Genomic DNA, 23828 nt, shown 5'->3' with positions numbered 1-23828 from the left:
AACCCCAGTGCTTCTTGCTGCTTGCTTCGGCCCTGCTTGAAAGCCAAAAAGAATATTTTAGGGCTGGGCAATATGTCAAAAATGTTATATCAGTTGATATCTGTAATTATCACACAAACAAAGCCAAATCATTATTTCTTTCAAGGTTAAAGTCTGATTTTTGCTCCACAGTCAAAGTAGAAGAAACTAAATGTTTAATTGTGGTTTGAACTATTCATTACTGTCAGAACATGACATTTCACAAATCTGAGGTAGCTTCAAAACAATTGTAATCAATTATAATAAAACAATAAATAGACAAAGAAATCTTAATTCTGCTTGGTTAGTGTTAACAAAAGAAAAATTTCGGCTGTGGTCAGTATTTTCTGTACATATTTAACACCCACGGTTTGTAATTTCTGCTGTTTCTCAATCAAGTCAATAACAAAAACAGACTTTGATGGCATGGAGAAGTAGCATGGGGTCAGATATTGCAGGTGAAAATCTATCTGACATGACTGAGGTAGAGATCACGTTTATGAAAGAAGAAAAGTTTTATTCATGTTACCTTTCATTCATGTTGTGTCATCTCAGTGGAATGATAATAGCAGGTTAGTCAGTCATGTTAACTTGCTAATTTGTCAGTGAAGATTCTCAGTCATCCAGGTCATGGTAATCGTAAGTGCTATATCGTAGGCAACTGGACTTGCTTGCGTTTCTTGAAGAGGTTTCGCCTCTCATCCAAGAAGCTTCTTCAGTTCATGTATGAGAGGCGAAACGTCTTCAAGAAACGGAAGCAAGTCCAGTTGCCTACGATATCGCACTTACGATTAACTTGCTAACTTACCATTAGCATTAGATGAATTGACACCACAGCCCACAGCCGTTGTAGCCAGTGTTGTGTGATGTGGGGCAGCCCAGTGTGGTTATCTGTGATCAAAACAATCATCATAATCATGAATGTGTTGAATGCTGTTCAAACATGAACATTATGCATAAGTGGCCGGTGTCCTCTTCCTCTTGTTTTTCTACTATAACTACTACAAGTACAACTACCACTACTACTGCAACTTCTTCTGTTAAATGACAGGTGGACACTGACGTTAAAGGTACATTACCGCCCCTCTCAACGGACAAATGGGTGGTTTCATTGTATCAAAGATTTATTATATCTATCAAGGAACATGATATTGAGATAATTCTCATTATTTTTTTTTTTATCTCCCAGCCCTTATCTCTTTCACAGTGAAAAGATTACCCAGATTTGCTGCTGTGTTTCTTTTATGCTACACTGATACTAGAGCTGCAGTGATTAGTTGATTCATTGATAAGGCGAGTAACAGGAAATTAATTGCTATCTTTTGATAATTGACAAGCATTCTAGCTATTAATTAAGCACAAATGCCAAATATTCTCTGGTGCCAGCTTCTTAGATATAAAAGTTTGCTGCTTTTCTTTGTCATGTACAATACGAAACTGAATATCTTTGGGTTTTGACTGCTGGTTGAATCAAACAAGCTACATGAATACATTTCTTCGGGTTGTGGGGGATTGTTATAAGCGTTTCCCACTGTTTTTATCAACAAAGTGATTAATCAAGAAAATAATCCATCTGAGTAATGAATGAAAATAATCGCCAGTTGCATCTTAAATTGCTAGAGGGTCACATAAGTATTAAGAAACCCTCCAACACCACCAGCCTCCACACACAGATCTGCACTTTCTTATTTATGCCAAACATTTACCCCTACAATAGCAGCAACAAGGATTTGTCAGTCCAGATATCATTTACCTGTTTTGAATTTAACTAGTGTTATGTTCATATGAGGTGAGATTACATAAGAGACTGTCGACATGTACTTCTACAGCTCATCTGATTCAATACTCTGCCGCATCTCTCTTCAAAGATGTCCACATGCATTTATGGTGCAAAGCAGCTATTGGTGCTTTTTGATGAGATTCTGCTGACCTCTGTAATCAGGGCTGACCTCTAGACTGCAGGAGGAGAGAAGATATTGAGAAATGACTTCCTAAGCTGGTGGACTCAGTGAGTCTGGCATCAACAGTCATATCACATCCAGAAGTCATTTAAATTGCATATGACACAGATCCTGCACTTTCTAAAACTGTGTCCAAAAAAATGATTGAACCTTTCACTCAGGAGTGAGCTGTGCATAGACAATGAGGTGGAACTGAGTGCAGTTTTCAGTCCTCGTTGTGTCATCTCGATTAACTTTTCAGACCTGCGACGGGGTCGAAACATCTGGGTGTGCATATTTTGTTGGATTTGAGGGTGCACAGTCCCCTTTTAGCTAACGTGTGAATCTTCACTGTGGGGAATGAGGGTCAGGGGTGGCTCGTCTTTCAGTTGCACGCACTGGTTGATGGATGAGCCTCCGAGCTTGGTCTACCTCGTGAAACCTCCCCAGTCGAATCCCAGAATGCACTGGTCAGGAACAAGTGCTTCTTCATTCTATTCCGGGCATCTGTCAGCAGGGCTCTCAGACATGTCCTTAAGTGTGCGGAGTACATTTGTCACACCGGTACAGAGTGCTGACACTTTTGTATACAGCCTCAATCTTTCTTCTGGCTCTATTGATAACTGCCATTTTTGTATTGTTGCCCCTGCCTCATTGCATTTAGACATGTGGAAAGAAGCTGAAGGTTCTGTCTAGACACTGGCTGTTATTTATAAAAGAAATGTAATGCAGGTTTAATTAGTCAAACATAAGAAAAGCTCCTTTAATTATTTATTTTCTGTATATTTCATCAAGACGGTGCTTCACAAAATGTCAGACTTTAAGTTACTGATGTCAAAGTTTATCAAATGCGAAACAGACAATCCGTTATAGAAATTATATATATACAAATTATATACAAGAACAATTTGTCAAGCCAAGCGGTAAGATTAACTGGACATTAGCAAAGCCAAGTCATGGAGAGCTTCACACGGACTCTGTTGTGTCATCGAGGCAATCCATGTCTGTCTGAGTTCTCTATGCTGAGTCCCAGTGGGAGGTGTTGTTATTTTGTTTTTCCCAATCTTTAAGGGGCTGACACCAGTGTTTATGAAGTCTGATATTGGAACAGGCTACACACATTAAGCTCAGGAGGCACTGAAGCAGTGTGTGTGACTGGAACAATTACTGCTGCTGCCGCCAGATGGAAAACACCATGTTCAGGCGCAAAGGTTAATGGCTCCATCTGTTGGAGAGTGGCAGAAGTGCTGCTCCGGTGTATGTGTATGTCTGTCTTTGTGTGTCTGTGTGTTTGTGCATTTCCATACACGCATTCCTCACATCTGTCTAAGATGGTAATTTGAGGTCTCTGCAGGATGTGAGTGTGGATAATTTGATAAAAATGTACATTAATTTGAAGCTAGAATAGGAAATACCAGACGATATCGACTGAAATGTCACCTGTGATTGGTATGCAAATGTAGAGGAGTTCTTTCTTTATGCAGATAGAATCCGCTCTCATAAATTTTATTGCCAAATGACTATTCCACAATTTACTCCTACTGGCCTGATTTATGAAATAATTATTCATCAGTTCCAATGAAAGCATACTTCAAAATAACTTCTAGCTTCTCTTTGTGGCCTTTATGTGCCATTTAATGCATATGTCTTTGTTGAGTCGCTGTCTTATCATAATATGTCTTTTTGTTCTCATTCCAGTTCCTTGGAAACACAGAGGTTGAAGCCCCGAAAGGCACAGAAGTTGTGAAGGATGCAGTCAGAAAGCTAAAGGTAAAGCCACTCCTCAAAGTGAGCCATAGCCTGAAGGATAGGAGCGTGTTCTTGAGTGACCAGATTGGATATGAGACTCGGAGCAGGGGAGGTGGGAGTGAGTGACAAATGCTCCCCTCCCTCATCAGTTACCGGCAGCAAGGTGCCCTTGGAGTTTTTCAGCTCCCAAGTGTGGATGCCTATAACTGCTGGATAAGCACAGCAGTTTGCTCAGTCAACCTTCCCCGGGTAGATGCAGAATTCAATAAAAGGGATATTTATCTGCCATGGAGCCTGTTGTTTCTTACTCTGAGCTTGAATCCTTCAACCATAACTTTTTTTCCCCTTGAAATACCAACATACCGGTTTGACTTAATAAGCCACTTCAGTAAAGCACAGGTACTTTAAAACACACTTACAGAACTCAGTGACACTTCATAAAAACTCTTGACACTTAATGTTCCCGACCGCTGGTTTTGAGTGTGAATTAAATTATCTAATTAGACGCTAGAGCCTATATTTGCATATTTATGGTGAAAAATACATCTTTTTTTAGATCCATATAATCCCAAAATATTAAGTTACACCGTGTTTATAGAGTTCATACCACCTGTGTAAATACAAGTGTGCTATATTATTTGCGAATTTATGCATTGATTGTTGGCTCTATATTGAAATAGGCATCTGTTTGCTGTAACAACATATAATGGTTGCACTATAAACTTTGCTTCAAACCTGCAGTCATTTTTTATGGCCACTTGGGGGCAGTATAACAAGCTGTAAGCACAACATTGACATGTAAACATATATTAAATTTGATATGGCAAATGTGGTGAGGCCCAGATACATCAAACCGACATCAAGGAACTAGTGGCGACCAAGGGCGACTGTTGTGTCGCCTCACGTTTCTGTGTGTTGGCCAAGAGGTTGCACTTGAACCCACCGCAATGGCTACAGCCAACAGCCAACTAGCATGTATGTTCTATGCCTGTGTGAGTGGACGAAACTCTCCATACCAGCAAGAAGTGGTAGTCTGTGTTCGTCATTCAAAAAGGGAAACCAGAAGACTGACAGGATTCAAGATGCTAGTTAGCCGGTTAGCACACACAGCACAACCCGGTATTGGAAAAAAAACAACGTATATTTACCATCTTTACCAGTGTATAATAAAAAAAACAATTGCAAATCATTTCTGCAAAAGAGCTCAATGGCAGCCTACCTTACCCTACCTAATATAACACGTTTATTTCGATCTCACGCCCTCTTGACTTTAGTAGTTTGTTTATCACAGTGATTTCATTCACTGACAAGTTCAGTGGGATTTGACGCTGATTCAATGTGCTGAATCAGCTGTAAAACGGTGGCAACAGTGCAGGACACACTGCAAAACTAGGGTGACGGACACTTACTAATGGCCAGCCATCACTTTGGTGTGTCAGGGCCCTTAGCCAACTTCAGCTTTAGCTCTGATTTTGGTCTCCACCAGCTCTAGAGAAAGGTCTGTCTTATTAGCTGCTAAATGTTCCATTGTGTGAGCTAGTCACTAACCTTGTCTCTCTGCTGTTTGGTGCTGGACAAGTAGAGTACATTCCTCATCATCCGCATTTCATTTCAGAACAACTGTTAATAGATCCCTGCAATATCAAACTGTTGAAAGCAAGCTAATATAAAGTCATCATTTAAATGTTTATTCATAGTAACAGTGAGACAACAGTGCTACCATGTGGCTAAACAGGAAAAAACTTTAAAACTTGTATCACTTCCATCCAGCATACCCTGAATAATAAACTTTTTAGAGAAAAAATATGAGATTCTTTTACCAAAACATCTGATACCAGAACATAGTTTAAAAGCAAATAGTTTGAGTAATTCTATATAGTTAAGTTTTCAATTAAATGAAATTAGACAGGGTGTGTAGTCCCTGGTCGCTGAAGAGCCGAGGCATGTGTTGAAGGGTTAAGGTTAAAGTGCAGCTAAGACTCTCCTTTCTCACAGCTTCTTGGTAATGTGGCTCCACTCGCTGCCTGCTGGCCTCGCCTCTGTCTTCTCCTGCCAAGAGTTGAATCTGTGAGGCCGCTTTTAGGGGAGAACTGTTTTCCCAAACCCATACCTCTATTGTTACATTACATTTGATCTTGAAAGCCTGTTTGGAGACCAAGGCTCCATGGTTACTCTCCCAGATACACTGGCAGTCAGGACAGGCTTGGTTATTGTTCCAAAGACCATGTGAGGAGAATTGAGAGACAGCCCTGGAAGGCATGTGTCCACAGTTTAGGTCAAATACTGTAGTCTCATATCAGTTAGAATATAAGGTCATGTGTGTTTTTACTTAAGCAAGATAAATATCTTTAACACACACACTTAAAATCCTGTTCCCTCTCTTTGTCTGTTCACATTTGTGTCTGCAGGCCCTGAAAAGTAAATGTTTTAAATTATAGAAGCTTAACTCAAGGCCTTACAAGGGCTGGATTACAGCATCACTTTACTGTAAGCATTAAAGTGCCAGCGTGTTAAAGGCTGTGAAAATACTGCAGTATCTTATTGGCACACACACACACACACACACACACACACACACACACACACACACACACACACAGCATTGAAAAATGAAATCAAGCAAATGTTAAAGCTACAGATTTAATCTTCTTACATTTTCATGATTATAGTGGATACTTCCTAAACATTAATATTTATGGATATATAAAAAATGGAAATAATTGTAGGGTATTATCAGCTTCCTGCAAGTTTCCTCAAGTGTAGTGATACAGGGTCTCCTTAACTGACAGTGTTCACTTCCCTTTTAACAGACGTTTTTATTGGTTATTGACCTAAACTCACTGCCAAGTCCTGTTGGTATTTATGTCAGTTGGCAACATAACCGTGAAAGACTTAAATCGTTTTTTGGCAGTGCTTGAAAGAGTGACCCACTGAATGAATCTCAGATCTGTTTAATATCCTCTCGAGTCTTCTGTAAAACACTTAACCTTAATGATAATTTCCTCATTGCCCTTTAAAAAAGAACATGCTGCAGTTTTATTCCCCAAGCAACTTTCTGTTGTTTGGGGCTTTTTTTTTTTCAAATGGATTTAAGTAAATGTACCTTCAAGATGTGCAAAATGTAAGTGGTACTTTTAAAGCTGCACCAATCAATAATTTTTAATTAACAATGGATCAAATGACTGTTTGTATATTGAAAGTATTCACTCATGGTGACCAATAACAGAGAATTATCACCCCACTCAATTCCTTTCAGCGCTACCGAATGTCACAGGCTCTTTTAACTCATTGTTTAGGTGTTACAGCACTCAACTAAAATGTTTTGGTTCAGTCTCACTGCTGTGATTGGTGATCATTTCCAGCGGCAGCAACTGAAGCTGTTTTTCATGAATCCACTGCACATTACCTGCTCAGCACCAAACAGCAGATAGATAGACAAAGCTGGAGGAGCATTCAGGAGCTCAAGAGCCCAATATTTTTCTCAGGAGCTGGTGGACACCCAAACAGAGCTAAAAGGAGACTTAATATTGGACTTGAATATGCCAGATGGCCATAAATGCAACTTTAGATGGATGTTGCTCTGTGTCTGTTGAATGGAAAATCAAAAATTTAGAGCTAGCAAGTTTGTCATTACAACCTTGGAAGTGAAAGAAGTAAAATCTTGCATTAAAAATTGCTAGATACCGCTAGATGATGTCACATTTTTATTTGCATGCCTATGACAACACAATGTAATTACATATTTATCAGAGGTCTTAAGGTTTTAAAAATTCAAGATTTGGTTCAATACGATACAGTAGTGCCACAGTGCGGTGCGTTTTCCATACAGCAAAAAAAGTTCAAATGCCAGGGAAATTTATTGAATTTTATTTATTTATTTTTTTTTAAATCTTCTTTTATTTCATGTATTTATTAAAACTAACATCATAAATGTGTTTTGGTTTTTTTTTTTTTAACAGTGATGTAGCTACACCTGAGTGACCCATCTTCTCGGGGTGTGTTCTTAGCAGCAAATAAAAGGAAAACAGCTCCTTATAAAATACCAAATATAGTACTGTAGTTATTAACAAATACAAATAAAAGAAGCAATCTGTTCGTGAAATGCCAGAGACATTTCCTTGATATTTAAATTTTTAAATGTATTAAAATTGACATTGACATTTGGGCTTTCGTTTTTTAGTACAAAGCAGGAATTACTGCCTTGTGGAAATGGGTTTGTGAAGGAATACTGTAACAGGGCTTGAATACATTAAGCATGCTTGTAGACCCTGCATTTTAAGAGCTGAGTCTCTGATCTGCGGCTATAAATGTAACAATACCAACAGTAGCATGTAGCGTCTTTGTTGCCCCTTTTTTTCCTCTGTGGTTCTGCCAGTTGCCATATTGGGTCGATGTTGGTGTAAATGAGTGGACATGTTTGAGGTATTCCCACTGATGTGACCTTGTGTTGTGTAGCAAACTCTCTCACCATCGGCTTCATGATTCACACCAAAACCAAAGTGGCTTCAAACACCAGACCTTTAGGTTACTGGAGGATCTTCTGTTTGGTCTGGTAATGGCGTTACTAACCACACTGCAACAAGCTAACAGTTAGCTTAGTGTAGCGTGCCTCTTAGTGTGTTTGACTTGCCTAAAATGTTTTGTTTTGGGGGTGGGAGGGGCAGACAGCATATTGTCTGTTCCGTCATGTGGACTGTCTTGTTGAGCGCAGTGGCACCAAGAACATTATATTAAACGTATTGTAAGATGTATATTTTCATTTCCAAATGTAAAGAATATCGTTTGGTTTGTAATGTGTACAGAACTCAAAGCTTTATATAGTGAAATAGCCTACATGTGTTGTTACACCCCGAATATGTATACATACATGCAAGATTTAAAAGAATCTAAAGAAAATTAAGTTAAACCTAAACTAATTACAATTAGCTATATCATTAGCTTTTTTTAAACATCTCCTAAATTTGCATCAAACTCTACCTGTATTAGTAAAAAAAAAGGTTTTATGCAGACTGTTGTAGCGACTCCGTTAAGTATGAACAGAGAGATGATCATGCACAGGAAAATTTCACTGTTGTTAACTTTGTCTATTTAGACAAAACAAAATCAAACTTTTTAGATAGTTAAAGCATTTAGAATACAAACAGTGGGGATCAGTGATTGGTCATTAATTACGTACATTCACAGCTCATTCACATCTCTGTCTGACTGATGATTGGTTGACTGAACGTGCTGCTGCTCTGTCCCGCCCTGAACACAGTCAGTCCAGGGAGACACTTAAGTGCACATTCACTGAGAAATACTGGTGACTTCCTTTACGGAGAGTGGAGATCTTTCCAAAAAGTCGCTAGACATGACGCTAGCCACTTTTTGTTTTCCTTTTTAAGTTGCTAAAGCTGTCTTAAAAGAAAGTTGCTAAGTTAGCAACGTTGGGTGACAATGTTGTGTTTTCAGCTTGTTCTGCTCCTCCCTAGTGGCCAAAGACGTTGGCAGCTTTAAAGGTGTGTATGTGGATGTGTACGTTCTGACAGGATTCGTTACTAGGCATCCAGTTGTACTGTTGTACAGTTGTGTTCCTTAGAGATAATGTTGCATTAATAATGTGTATTAATCCAATGTTACCTTTTTATTTGTCTCATTGGCAGTTTCAGAGACATATCAAGAAGTCAGAGGGTCAGAAGATCCCCAAAGTGGAATTACAGATCTCCATTTATGGCGTGAAGATACTAGATCCCAAGACAAAAGTGAGTCCAAAAATAAGATTTGTTGTTTTTTCAGTGTTTTATCACCTGAAGTTACACTGACAACAAACACCATGTAGAAAAAGAAGGGAGTTGTAGTCAACACAAAGAGAATAAATAATGAATGTGTTGTGTTTGTTTTCCAGGATGTGCAGCATAACTGTCAGTTACACAGGATATCCTTCTGTGCAGATGACAAAACCGATAAAAGGATATTTACTTTCATCTGCAAAGACTCAGAGTCCAACAAACACCTCTGCTATGTGTTTGACAGTGAAAAGTGTGTAAGTGCCTCCTGCTTCCTCGTCTTTTAAGTGAAACAAGTGTAGAACACATTATACAGAATGTTAGAGTTATTGTACATGTCCTATATTTGATGCTGCGCCTTCATGTCTTTGGTATTTTTACATCTTTCATCATCATACGCCACGGTGACATTTAGACAAATATCATGAGCAAGTCTTTGTTGCTCCCCTGCTGCAGGCGGAAGAGATAACTCTCACCATTGGTCAGGCCTTCGACTTGGCCTACAAGAAGTTCCTGGAGTCTGGAGGCAAAGATGTGGAAACCAGGAAACAGATCGGATCCCTACAGAAAAGAGTGCGTCTCACGTTACATTGAGTCAGCTTGTTTACCCTCACATGGTCTTTAATATACTTTGAAAACTTGTACCACCATGCTGACACATTGCTATTTTTATTAATTAATGCAAGGCTTGTTTCTATCGACAGGTTTCAATCATGCAGTGTGGACAATTAAGCTGTGTTGATGAGGATATCAGTAATGAATATCAATGAGCTCTGTTGTTACAGACCCAACACCCTGCTGAAACTGTTGAGCTTTCCCAGTGCATTTGGTTAAATGGTGATTTATTAAAACATTTGTTTGAACGTGATTAAATAAGGGACAGGGTGTGTGGCTAAACACCAGCAGGACATGTATTTGAAAGTTAATTTGCAGTCATTTATTAGACTATCTATTTGGTGTTTTGGCTACCTGGAAAAAGCTTTAAAAAAAGATGAATGTATTAAAGGGGAACACCAACTAAATTAGGAATTCCAGTATGTTATTTCCATGGCCTGACAAAGTTCAGTCAATATTTGTGAACATGAGCTACTCTCTCTCAAAGCCAGAAACCAGAGAAGTCTTAACCTAAGGTCCCGTTTATACGACAACGATTTCAACTGAAAACGGTAAACTTTAGTTGCGTTTTAGCCAATCGTTCACACGACAGTGGCGTTTTGGCTGCCTGAATATGCAACGTTTTGAATATGGGTTTCAGAGTGCAATTTTTTGGAAACGGCACCATCATTGTTGTCATGTGAACTTGCAATATGCAGTTCCTCTGAAAACGGAGACTTTCCGCACATGCGCATTACGCTTCCAGTCACTAGGCATGCACGAGAAAGTCGACCATCACAACAACAATGCCGGACTCCCGAGCTCTGTTTGTGCTGCTCACCCTGTTGAATTTATCAACGCTTCGCCATCATAGTGTAGTTTTACTGTAGCAACTCCACCTCGTTGTCCATCCAGACGTTTGTGCGGTTGCCATTTTGTTTGTTTATACATCGCCGCTCTGTAGAAGGAAGCGTAAGCGTCACACCGCCAACTACTGGCCTGGCATGTATACTGCAGTGTTTTTGGTCATTTTTGCGGATCTGTGTGCACAGCGATTGTTATCAAAATGTAGTCATCTAAACGCAGAACTTTTTTCAAAATGAAAATGAGAAACAGTTCTGTTTTCAGTGCATCGTTTTCATGTAAACATGGGCTTAAACTTGTGATGTCTTAAGCTGAAAACACACCAGTGCCACTGCGGTGCAGCGTGTCAAGTAACATGTGGGCCACCCATAGCACACACACGTTGCGCTACAGCTTGTTAACAGACAACCACACAATGTTGTTACTACTGTTACTGAAAGATCGTAACCTCTTCCACCTCTGTATGAGCTGAAAATCACGCGTGGACACCCACTAATTAAAGTTGATTTCTTGCCTGAAGAGCCGTTCTCCAGAGTTATGACTCGCCAGGCATTTTCTTTTTGGTCACTGTTTTTATAATGACGGCATTACGAGTCGTTTAGCTGGGGGTATTTCTCAACCTTAACAAGTCTCTCCTTATCCATTCTTTGTCACTCAAGAGTCACAGCAACAGCTACAGAGTTCTATATATCCATGGTGAGGAGAGAGGTTGAGCTGCCATAGGAGCAGAGAAAGGGAGCTGCTCCAGGAGGCTGGAAATAGCACAGTGGCATGAAGTGCTGTGGAACAGTGTGTCCAGGAATGGCAATGCGCATCTAGCCGTTGGGTGGTACTTTAAAAATAAAAGGGTTCACCGCCAGTGTGTTTTGGCCTTTAGGGTATAAAGTCTGGAGCTGCTCCAAAGACAATGAATGGGAGCCTGTTTCTGTGGACCCACACAATTTTTGTTTTCTTTTTTTCATACCCTAATGAGTTTTATTCTTTTGTGGTGTTGAAAACTGTTGTAAAAATGTCCACATGTAGGATGTCAAAACATCTTCCCCAATTCATTGTCTGTGGAGCAGCTTCAGACCTATTACCTTATGACCTCACAAATTTGAGTTTCAACACTCTAGCTTTGGGATTTGGGAGGGAGTCAGTTTTTGGACTATCATACTATATGAACAACATGTATACGTTTTGAAAATAGGCATAGTTCCCCCTTAACAACTTGGTATTTAAACAAAGTTCATTGTTGTCCTTGGAAATAGTACTTTGACGAAACAATCTCAACCAAAGGTTCACTTACTTGGATTTATGAAGCTTTCAACTGTATCACACGGTCTTTGTCAGTGGATAAGGAGCATTGCTCAGTTGTCTTGGGGATGGACCAATCAACGTGTGAGCTCAGTAGTTGTTATGGTTTCATCCATGACACTTAAGACTTCCAACATGTCCTAACAAATGTGAATAAGAACCTTAGAAAAGCTGATAAATGGCCCCTGAGTTGGGTTTTATTTCTTAAACTGAATTTTTTATGAAGGGTTGACGATGAATATATATGATGAGACAAGGTAATTTTTCAACTGTCACACTGTTTATACCATCTCTGTCTTTAATATGTCAGGATCAATGGGAAGATTTGTTTCAGTATTTCATTCTATAAAAAGCCGAAATTCCTATCTGCAACCACATATTTTTATGTGGGTATATTTAATTTGAAGAAGCTGCATGAGGATTAAGTGTTCATTTTGTGGGGTTAGGAAAAAAATTAATAACCCATTAGATTAAATGCATAACCACAAAGCTGAAAACAGGCCTGTTTTTATTAGACATTATGGGTTTTCCCAGAACTGTGACAGTATACAGTATCATGCAGCGATGTTGCCCACCCCAACCTAATTCATAAGATATATATGAGAATGTCTTCAAAACTCTGCAGTTAAATTGGGTTTTATAGTTGATGTTTCAATATCAGACCCCATACCACACTTCAGTTAATGTACTCTGGCTTCTAAAAAGACTGAACTGCTTTTGTTTTCATGCAGATTCAAGAACTGGAAACAGAAAACTCTGAGCTGAAGCAACAGCTTCAAGATCTTGAAGAGCAGCTGATGATCGCTCACGTGCCACCAGTAAGGACAAACTGCACCAACACTACATATTAAGATATCAAAGCAAGTCTCGGTAACGTCTTAACGGCAGCCTCTGTGGCCACAGTTAGATGAAAGTGTTACATGCTTAATGTAACAGTAACACAAGTAGAGTAGAGTCATGAAGTCAGCAAGCTGAGTCTGCTACAATATTTACCTAAACATCAGCTAACATTAGCCACCATGAGCTAGTAATCGTATCAGACCAAGTGAGGCTGTAGCAGCAAAACGGCTGAGTGGACTGAACTAAGCAATTACATATGAATATAGTTATTTCTAAGATAAATATTGGGTTATTTCAAATTTCTAATGCCACATAGTCTCACATTAACTGCAGAATCTGCAGACAAACTGACACTTATCACTGTAATGTGACTCTCAGATCATTTGAGATTCAAATGTTCCACATCAGCCAAAAGTACACAACCACGACCATCTTTTAATTATGGACATTTATCAAATTTAAGCATGCAAGTATTAAAAGTGTTCTTCGAGGCAGCTGGGTTTTCAGATACTGCTGCTGTAATTAAATGCATTGCCTCAAACTCAGGTTTGGAATGACCACAGCTATCTGGAGGGAGACTGTGGGGGTCTAAGCTGTGTCTGAGGCAAAGCAATTACACACCTGATTGGTCTGATGAGGAATGTGATACATTCACCATGTAATTAGGCCAAATGCCAGTACTTTTGACAGCCTCCTGCGGATGCAATTACCCACACCTCTCTCACTCTACGAGACTGAATAATATTGTCCCTCTCTGCTCATTGTCTGTCTGCCATCTTTTGTCAGCCGCTGCACATAAACGCAGCTAATGAAGCGTACATGCTGCAGAGGCCCTCCGCTCTCTTCTGGTGTCACAGCATCAAGTCGCTCTCCTGTCTGGAGATCTCCTCTGTCACACTCACTCCTATGAGTTCGCCGGAGTCCAACTTGTCCAGTGGGCTACTAACTCCTCCTCCTGCCAAACCTGCTCTACTTCCTCCTAAGCCTACTGAGGGATGCAGCATCCCGCGGCCTCGTGTAAACACCCTATGCTTTTTCTTTCTGTCTGCTCTGTTGCTAACCCTGAGGCCTCAGTGTCTCCTGCTTCTGCTTTCTTTGATTCTTCTCTTGCTTTTGTATGAAACTAGCTGAGTAGTTTGACAGTGAGCAAGCTCACACAAGCCTGACCTCGGCTTAACCATCTCCCCGACTTTATATACAGGCAGGGAGCATCTCCATGAAACCACAGTCCACAGATGTTTTCGACATGGTTCCCTTCTCACCTGTGACACCGCTGGTGCCCACACTGGCCAGTAATGGCTGCCCACCACCACCACCAACCACATTACCACCAGACATAAGTGAGTAGTTACTTTGTCACTCTCTGATCGTATGATTTACAGGTTTTCATTATTTGTCTGGCTCCTGAAAGATTGATTCTGCAAAACTGAAAGATTAGGGCTTTTAAAAATACACTTTAAATATCTGTAGCATAATACCTGGGAAACATAACTGGACTGTCTGTTGAAGCTGTTGTTCCTTTTCTGTCTGTATGATGTTTATCTGCTGTCTGCATTTGTAGGGAAAGACCTGTTTGGGGCTGAACCGTTTGATCCGTTCACCTGTGGGTCAGCTGATTTCCCACCAGATATTCAGTCAAAGCTGGATGAGATGCAGGTGAGTGAACATTAGTGTTTTAAGTGCATGAAGGCAGGTTAACCCTTTGAAGTCCACCACAGACCCATTTTTACCTTTTTTTAGGGGGGACAGGGAATCTTTATGGGGCGAGAACAGGTCAGCAGGAGAGGTCATATAGAAGTGTTATACATCATCTGAAACCAGCAAACCTGAAGATTAATTAAAGATGCAGCTCAGCACTGTGCGTCAAGTTTTTCTAGTCATACATATGTAATAAACGTGTTTGAGTTAGGCGTCGATTCAAACCAGTTGAAAGTGTAGTCTGTAGTGAATTAGACCATTATGAATGAAAGTACAAGGAATATGATGCTATTCCAGTGCTCTATTATATCTCATAAGTTGTTGCAGCAATATTTGGATTAATACCATTTTTGCATTTGCATTTTTGACCAATAATAAATGTCAAAAATCTTTCCAGAATACGACATTAAGGCACCAAGGCCTCGAGGAACACTAGAAAAACTTAAAAACTTTTTGGCGTTTGGAGATTTCTGTAAGAATTGCATTTTTCAGTGATTGCATGGCGAGCACTTCTGTTCTGGAAACTGCTCAAAAATCCCCTTATTGTGAATATCTATAAAAGCCATACGTCCACTGTAGGTTTGTAGCTGTAAAGTTCCATGAGGCTGTGATAATCCTAGAGGTCACTATAGGTCATTCTATACAGTGAGGTCAAATTTCAAAAAAACAGTTTCACTAAAATGAAATGGCGACTTTGAGAACTAACATCATCACATGTGAATAAAACTGGCCTCATTGCATCCACAGGAGTCTCAGCTTTCCAGTCATATCCAAAATAACACAGCTGTACTGCGTTTGAAAAACTGAGTGGTTTTTGCCCCAAAACTGCATGTGGCCAGCATTAAGTGGGGAAGAATGAGAAGGGGAGACTCATGGGTACCCATAGAAACCATTTTCATTCAGATATCTTGAGGTGAGAAGTTAACTGACCCCTGTGAAAATGGCCACGTCAGTTTTTTCTCATGCCAAAATGTAGTCTGAATTGGGAGTGTTATTTAACCCCTACCAAACAAGCTAGCATGACATGTGTGGTACCTCTGGATTCTTTAGGTCTTCTAGTTTAATGTGTTTATTCCAGTGTCAAAATCCAGCCAGGTACAGTCTCTGGAAGACAGTATTGTCTTATTATCACTATCAGCACATTAAATATTTAAACGTTCCTTTGTTTATATGGACAGAGGCTTTGAGCATCATGAGTGATGCCTCAGTGGTGGACATTACTGCTGAATCATTTCAAGACAGTTTGGTCCTAATTGGCTTGTTATGGACTGCAAGCAAGGCCCCACTTATTCAAATGAATAATGTTAGAGTAGATTAAGTGTGACAAACTGTTGTTCAGAGAGGAGTAAAACAAGCTGATGTAAGGGAGTCCCTAACTCTACATTTTTGTCTTTGTAAAAAAGCTGAGCACAGTCAGAACTGAATGAGATCCTGCTGAATACGACTGACGTCTTTATTTAGATGAATCAGGCATATGAAACCAGTTACACATTAATTTCGAAGTGCTTTCATAGAAGGTCTTTTGTGTATCACTTATTTCTGTTCTCTTGTTCCTTGATGCGTTTCGTGGAGTGAAATGTCAGTTTTCTGTGAAAATGAATAATATTACAGTGGAACATCATAGATAACTGAGTTTGTGGGCTGGTGGAGCAATAAATAAACAGCTGAACTGAAATTTTTCTTCCGAAATACACATAATTAGCCCCCACTGTCTGCAAGATTGAATAAAAAGTCAATCAGCAGTATTTCATTAGGGGCTTGTTGATGTTTTATTGCTGTCTGCAGAGGCATCACATGTACTGCTGACACTGTGGCTCAGTGGTTCACAAACTGTGGGGTGGCTCTCAGCGGGGGAACACAGAGCCATTGCAAGGGGGGCAGGAAAAACATAGGAAGGAACTTAAATTGAATAACCTAAATCATCCTGTCAAAACAAACAAAGAGTTCACCAGCAAGACTTTCAGGGCTTTCTATTTGGACACACAAAAATATGCAGCATTGAGCAAATTCATCAAAGTTGAAGTCAAGAAAGTACACCGAATGTTTCCTCCTTGCTCTGAGGTTCTCTAAGAGTGTAAGCTTTCTGTCTTCTGGCAGCTTGGGCTTCATTTGCTCAAAGGAAACTAACATAATAAGGCAGGAAGGCAAGCCACGTTTTTATACCTCCACATCAGTGATAGTCGTGGACAGAGGCATTATGTGTTTGGGCTGTCCGTACTTCCATATGTACGTATGTTCGTACTTACATCAGTCCCATTCTCGTTAGTGCAATATCTCAAAGCTTTCTTTAAATTAGGCAAAAACGCCCACTTGGATTTTGCAATATACTCAGATTTTGGTGGTCAAAGGTCAAAGTCACTGTGATCTTGCATCTGTGTTATTCTTGTGAACGTGATATCTCAAGAATCTTAAGGGCATGTCTTAAAATTTGGCGCAAACATCCACTTGGACTCAAAGATGAACTGATTCAGTTTTGGTAGTCAAACATCACTGTGTCCTCACAAAACATGTTTTTTGACCATAACTCAAGAATTCGCACACTAATTATGACAATTTTTTACACAATTGTCTAATAGACTAAAATGATGAAGTAATGATACTTCACTGTGACACCATGATTTCTACAAAAACACTTTTCTGGCCATTATTCAGCATCATAACTCAGGACAGAAGGGCGGACATTTGGTCAGAGACTGAATTGGTGATTGTATAGATCCTCTGTGCTGCTGCGGGGAAGATGTTTATGAAGCAGCCGTGTTTTCACAGACATGGATGTAAACTTTAACTGCAACTTGACTGACTCGTTAGCCGAGGGATATGACCACGAGGCTGTAATTCCAGTTGGTAATATTATTTTTCTGAAGTAACTTTAAACTGGACACACTTTGTTACGCTGTAAAACATTATAAATGAGTCCAACTGAAAAACAAGAGTCGCATGCTGCCTTCAAAAGTTAACTGAGTTACACTAAAGTTGTTTTTATAAAGTAAAATTACCTGATGTTAATTCACTGAACTACAAAAAACACGTTGTTTAATAAGCACCTGTTTAGTCACACTAATACAGTACGGTCCATTTTAAGAGTCATTTTTCACTGGACATAAAGACTTTATAGCTTTGGCTGCTCCTGTTGGAGCAACTTTGTACCAGAGTTCATCCAAAGGCAACATGTGTGTACTCTCAGTAGCTTTGTGAAATCATATATAAGGTTAAAGACTGGATCTAGCCCCCATCATGGTTTGCATTGTTTACATCATTATGAGAAGAAACTTAACTCAGCAAGTTTTCATCATGTCTGTTTTCTTCAAACTACACAGATAAAGCATGGCTGAAGATGGCTTAACTCCTCTTCAGAAACTCCGTCTCACAAAGTCAGAGGTGTCCAAGCTTTTTTTGAATAGGGGCCAGATTAGATAATGTAAAAATACCTAGGGGCCAGCTGCTTCTCGCATCATATTTGTTATTGAAAAAAATAACACACAAATGAGACAAACACAACTGTCTCATCTTTCAGTGAAAAAAAAGTATTCAACTTTCCACCGCTCCTAAAAGCAGCAGCCCTTGCTGACAACTTAACGCTTCTTTGCTGTGGCCATGTCTGCTACCTAGCAGGAAGTGTCTATGGTTTGGTAATCATACCTTTGCTTGTTTACTGAGTGTTTGTGAAAACACATTAGTTCCACCTGCGTAGCTCCCACTTTGTGCATGTCAGCAAACTGTATGACAGTCCTGCCAGCGTGAGGTGAATGAAGAAAAGCCACAAAGTGAACTTTGTGGCAGCAGGCCATTTATAATCAGCTCTGGGGCCACGATTGGCCCCGCGCCAGCCTTTGGACATGCCTGAGTTAAGTCATCAGTACCTTCATTTAACTCATCATTTAAAGTCATATGATGTCATGTTCTAAAACAGCCTGAAAAAAAAACATTTAAGTTGACTTAAATTAAAACAATTTACATGAAGTTATTAATAAAAAATAATAAATTGATTCCTTTCTACAACGTGCTAATACCACAGTATGGTTATAGTTGAAAACAGTTAACCTGCTTTACTGTGGTGTTGGGGAGTGTGCCATTTTTGTGCTTGCAAAGTTTAGATGAGATGAAGTTTGAGAGCCACTGCGCAGATTGAGTTTATGCCACATTGACAGCAGGCAGTCATTCTGTGTGTGAAGGTTTTGGATAACAGTATGACTGGAAAATAATGATTTATGGAACTAAAGATCAGCTGCAACTTCTGTTTATCTGTTTGCAAAAAAAAATCTGCTTTACGTTTTAGCAGGGTGTTGCCAGTAGGAGGCGGTATTGCACTGACACTTCAGTTTTGTTTAACCTTTTCTTTCCATTTCTACCTCTTTCTGAATGCATCGCCTTTCCACTTGTAGCGTCAGAGATGGTTGGTACTCCTTGCTCTGCTTCTGTGCTGTGCCTGTGGTTGTGTCTTGCATGCTTTGGAGGATGCTGCATGCTCTCACACACTGTGTGATTTAATTTACCTCTTCCATCTTCCCTGAAATGTTGATCATTCTCTCCGTAGAGATTCAGTTTATTGTGCTCGGGCCCCATTGTCTTTAATTAGCACTTTGTTTCCTCATCTCTCTTGCTCTGTAGATAATGAGCTGCTCTTGTGTCAGACTGTGGCTTATTAATTACTGCCAGCAAACACGTTTTATCATCCAAGATGTTGATTTTCTGCCAATAATTGCTCGGGAGTGTGCTATAGATTTTGGAACAGATGTCATGTTTTATATAGAATAATGCATTGATATAAAGAGCACATTAAAACAGTTACAAGTATATTTTACCATTTGCAGTTTGCAAAGTTTAAAAAAAGCTTTTGACTTTTTCCTGTGATTAAAAAAAGTGTTTCACCACTGCTGCTCCCATTGGCTGCATGTCTTTTTGTTTCTGCTTGAGTTTATGGTCTTGTACATAACGCATGGCCAAGCATGGCCAAGCATGACGGAACAACAGTGCTGTAATCTCTGTTTTGTTTAGCATTTCATTTTCTTCCACCCTCTGAGGTTTATTAACTTGTCTCCCATTGGCCCTAATCTAAACATGACTCCAACCTCCTGTTTGTTGACTAAATTGGGACATGTAATCTCACAGAGAGCGTGTCGGCATCCATGGTCACTGAGCGTCACAGCTATTCTCTGGCTTGTCTTCCAGGAGGGGTTCAAAATGGGACTAACCTTAGAGGGCACCGTCTTCTCTCTGGACCCGCTCGACAGCCGCTGCTGATGCCAAGAAGATGCTCTTTGTTGCGTACTTTTAACTCGTTTGTATGAAGAAGTGCCAAAATCCACTGCTAGGGTTGAGTCAAGATGTCACAGTTTTCATCTTGAGGTTTATATGCATTTGCATTTAGATTGGTTTTTCGATATTTCAAGGTAAACTCAGATCCATTATAGAAAAGAACTATTTTTGTAAAAAAAAAAAAAAAAGAGAGAGTACTTTTGCTTGCACAGGCAATGAGAGATGTAAATATCGGAATATGTCCAATGGTACACTCTGTGGCAGAATTTTCATATGAGACCGTTTGTGTGTATGCACCATTTGAATTCTGTATTGTTAACACATTCCTGTTTGTATGCCAAACACAAGCTGGCAAAGAAATTAAATGGAATCTGTATCGTTAATGCAAACTATCAGCTTGCCCGTAACATCACATAGCTTACTTTACACACCCTTAAATCACACATTATGTAGCTAATAATCCAGTCTGATGTTTCTTTGGCTTACTGACCTTTCCATCTTTTGTTTTGGACATGAATTGTTTTTGTTTATTTTTTGTTTGCATTTCATAAGTATGAGTTGCCCTTTCAGTATTAACTTGTCATATTTTTTTACTTTTTCATCTTTTTAATCTCTTTTCTTGCACCAGAAGGCACTTTTTTGGACAGCCTCTGTCCGTATACAGTAACTCTTCCATTATTTTACTTTTGGTTGCATTGACTTCGCTGTTACAGATATTAAAGAAAATCTTACTGGAAAAACAAATGCTGCTCACTGATTCTATCATTTAATGTTATTTGTATGACTTTATTTAGATGTTGTGTATTTTTGTGTTTTAAATGTTTTCCTTCCATTCAAAGATTTTGCCAGCATGGTGATGTGGTCGATCCGTCCACCACTTTGGTCAAGATTGAGACATCTAAAAGGAGCAGTGTGTGCTATGGATTTAGTGGCATCTGGTGATAAGGCTGCAGACTGCAACCAACTGAGCCCCCTCCCCTCACCCCTCCCTTTCCAGGCCTGTGGAGGGATCTATGGTGGCCTTCAGGGAATGGAAAATGTGAAAAGCCCCATCTGCAGTCAGTGTTTGTTTTGTCTGTTGTGGGCTACTGTAGAAAAACGTCGGTTCAGCATGGCGGGCTTCGTGCAAGAGGACCCTCTCTCTATGTAGATATGAAGGGCTCATTCTCTGCTAACAAAAACAACAATATGTTTCAGGTGATTATACACTAATGTAAACATAGTCATGAATATTATGTTCAATTACTACTGATAGATCCCCATCAATCCTACACACTGTACCTTTACGACGCACGAAATTCATAGTTCCCAGATGATGAACCCAACTTGAAGTTGGTGATCCCATTATTTTTCCTCTGGCACCACCAGCAGGTCAGAGCTTTACTTCCTTCTGTAAAATACATACCATGAGGATGATACATTTATCTTGACAACTATTGGATGCATTGCTATGGAATTTAACATTTATGTCTGTTCCCCACAAGATGAATTTTCATATCCCCTGACTTGCCATGGACAGGTCGAATATTTTCTGTGTCCCCTGTGAATGACTCTACTTTGTGTTTGCGGATAAATTACAAAATGTTAGCATGCTAACATGCTTAATTAAGATGATGACCATCGTAAACATTACTACTAATGAAATTTCTGCGCTCCAATACCTTTTGTTAAGTGCTCATTAGCAAATGTTTACAAGCTATCAGTAAACTAAGATGGCTACGTGGGCAAATGTTACCTAACAAACAACATGTTAGCATGCTGACATTATGATTAGTTCAAAGCATTGCTGTAAGCACAACCTCACAATGCTAGTACCCCTTTTTGACAGTCATGTCCTGGCTTGGCTTGGTTTGTTTTGGGCCGTCAGCCCAGCGCGACAGGGATTTGCATTTCCATTACAACAGGGCTACCTGCTTGACGGTGTGTCTTTAACTGTCTTGAGTGATGACTTTGGCTGATCCATGGCTAAACCTTTATTATGAGGCAGCAAAGTAAGGAAATGTTGAGTTTTCAAGGAGCAACTTCTTGGAACTTCTAATATGGCCGAAAGTGAACATGACACAGTGAAATGAAGCAGATATCTAAAGTAAAAACAGGACGCAGGGGAGAAACTAAACTCCAAACTACAGAAGCCCCTTTTACACTGCCAGATTTTTGGCAAATGTTGGGCCTTTTGCTGGCAAGCTGCATGCGTTTAGACACACAGAGCCGGATTGGCGAGTTGATCCGAGGTGCCCAATTTTCCGCCTCGTAGGTAGTCATATTGGCGAAACCGTTTTAATTTGAAAAGACCGACACAGGAGGAACTGTTGATGACTTGTGGGAGGAGATGTTGATGTGCGACCCCCTGGCGGTGGATAAACAGGAAACAGCTGATAGCAGGAATTAGCAAGCAGCTAGTAGCAAACTGTAAAGATGAGCAACTGGGGAGACAAGGAATTGCACGCCCTCGCAAACGAAGAGGCCATTAACCATCAGATGACAGGGATGGTGAAGAACGGGCCGATTTACAAGAGAATCACCCTAAGACTGACCAGCTGCGGCTTCCCTCCCACGTCACTGTTTACGTCACATGCTGAGCTACACGTTTTGTTACTTGCTCACGCCCCCCATTGCCCCGAAAAGGGCGCATTTTGTATAAACAAAAGTAGGTAGGCGCATTTTGCCGCACTCCCCAATTGTGTTTTTATACTGCCAACGCTGAAAGAAAACTGACTGGGCTTTCCTGCAAATTTGCACAATTCCTATTCAAAAAGGGGCTAGAGATTCAGTCAGGACCTGCAACTACTGAGAGCTGAACACAAAGAGACTACTACAAACGTCTTTGTTTCTCTCCTGCACTGACAGAGGTTGCAACACACACAGCTTGTTTGAGGGGGGAGAAGCAGGGCTGTCAGAGGTTGGCTGTGGTCAGTGAAGTGTCACCGCTAACCGCTTGAGGGCAGGCAGCCCAACGTTTGGACCTTCTCTGGAGAAGTTCCATCTCTGGCACGGCTTGGCGTGGCACGGTTTGTCTAAATTGATGATGGAAGGGCAAATCAGCGCAGTGAAAAGTCACAGTGGAAAAGGTCCATAGCATGTTTATCAAGCAGCACCTCCAGGGCTGAAAAAATAAAACAAAGCTGACACGAAGTGCCATAAACTGCAGTTCCTCTAATGGCCACTTGAGGCTGCCTTAAAGAGCAAGTCAATCCCCATAGACCCCCATGTTAAAATACCCAACTTTACAGCAGAATTACACATGTTTACAGCCTGGTGCAAAAACAGTTTTGGTCTCTATAGCTAATTTCAACATTTTTTTTTATAACTTACCTGTTTACATTTTATCAAGGATTAAAGTAAGGCATAATTAAGGGGGTGTCTGTCTGGAGTCAGATGCACCCCTTGCTCCTCCACAGCTCCACCCTCTCGTCCAAGCACAGTCCAATTCTGGCTCCAAAAATCCAAGATGGCGACGGCCAAAAAGATAAACTCGAGGCTTCAAACTAGGAATCCACAAACCAGTGAGTGATGTCTACATCCATTATTTTATACAGTCTGATGGCTATAGATTCGTAGTCTTGCTGTAGATACTTGTGTGACTTGCAATAGTGAGTAAGTCTCAGGAGCAGTTCCCTCTGCCATTGTCCTACTTCTTCATTTACATCTGTGTTCATTTTGTGGTCCAACATCACATTTTACCTTCATCTCTATTTTTCAGGTTTTTCGCCTCAGGATTTCACAGCCCCTTGAGGCTGAAACGATTCTGTAATGATACAAAGTTTTTAAAGGACCAAATGAACTCTTCTAAAACAAGAACAGGCAGAGA

At 40.1% G+C, this 23828-nt stretch overlaps 1 protein-coding gene across 9 annotated transcripts in view; it reads left to right on the top strand.

Moving 5' to 3' along the window:
* Positions 1 to 20764, top strand: part of gulp1a (GULP PTB domain containing engulfment adaptor 1a) — a 120438-nt gene extending 99674 nt beyond the window's left edge. For 8 of the 9 annotated variants that reach the window (XM_049594226.1, XM_049594225.1, XM_049594230.1 and 5 more), the window contains 8 exons: positions 3657 to 3728; positions 9350 to 9448; positions 9592 to 9729; positions 9929 to 10045; positions 12958 to 13044; positions 14268 to 14406; positions 14628 to 14722; positions 19934 to 20764. In XM_049594226.1, coding sequence (XP_049450183.1) covers positions 3657 to 3728; positions 9350 to 9448; positions 9592 to 9729; positions 9929 to 10045; positions 12958 to 13044; positions 14268 to 14406; positions 14628 to 14722; positions 19934 to 20005 — 819 coding nt within the window. In that variant the 3' untranslated portion in view covers positions 20006 to 20764. Of the gene's footprint in view, positions 1 to 3656; positions 3729 to 9349; positions 9449 to 9591; positions 9730 to 9928; positions 10046 to 12957; positions 13045 to 13852; positions 14084 to 14267; positions 14407 to 14627; positions 14723 to 19933 lie in introns of all 9 variants that reach the window. The other variant, XM_049594234.1, reaches the window with a different exon arrangement.
* The last annotated feature ends 3064 nt before the right edge of the window (positions 20765 to 23828 follow it).

This window comes from Epinephelus fuscoguttatus, linkage group LG13 (assembly GCF_011397635.1).
Source record: "Epinephelus fuscoguttatus linkage group LG13, E.fuscoguttatus.final_Chr_v1".
Taxonomy (NCBI): domain Eukaryota; kingdom Metazoa; phylum Chordata; class Actinopteri; order Perciformes; family Serranidae; genus Epinephelus; species Epinephelus fuscoguttatus.
Note: the sequence above shows the minus strand (reverse complement) of the source record. Positions and strands in the feature narration are given on the sequence as shown.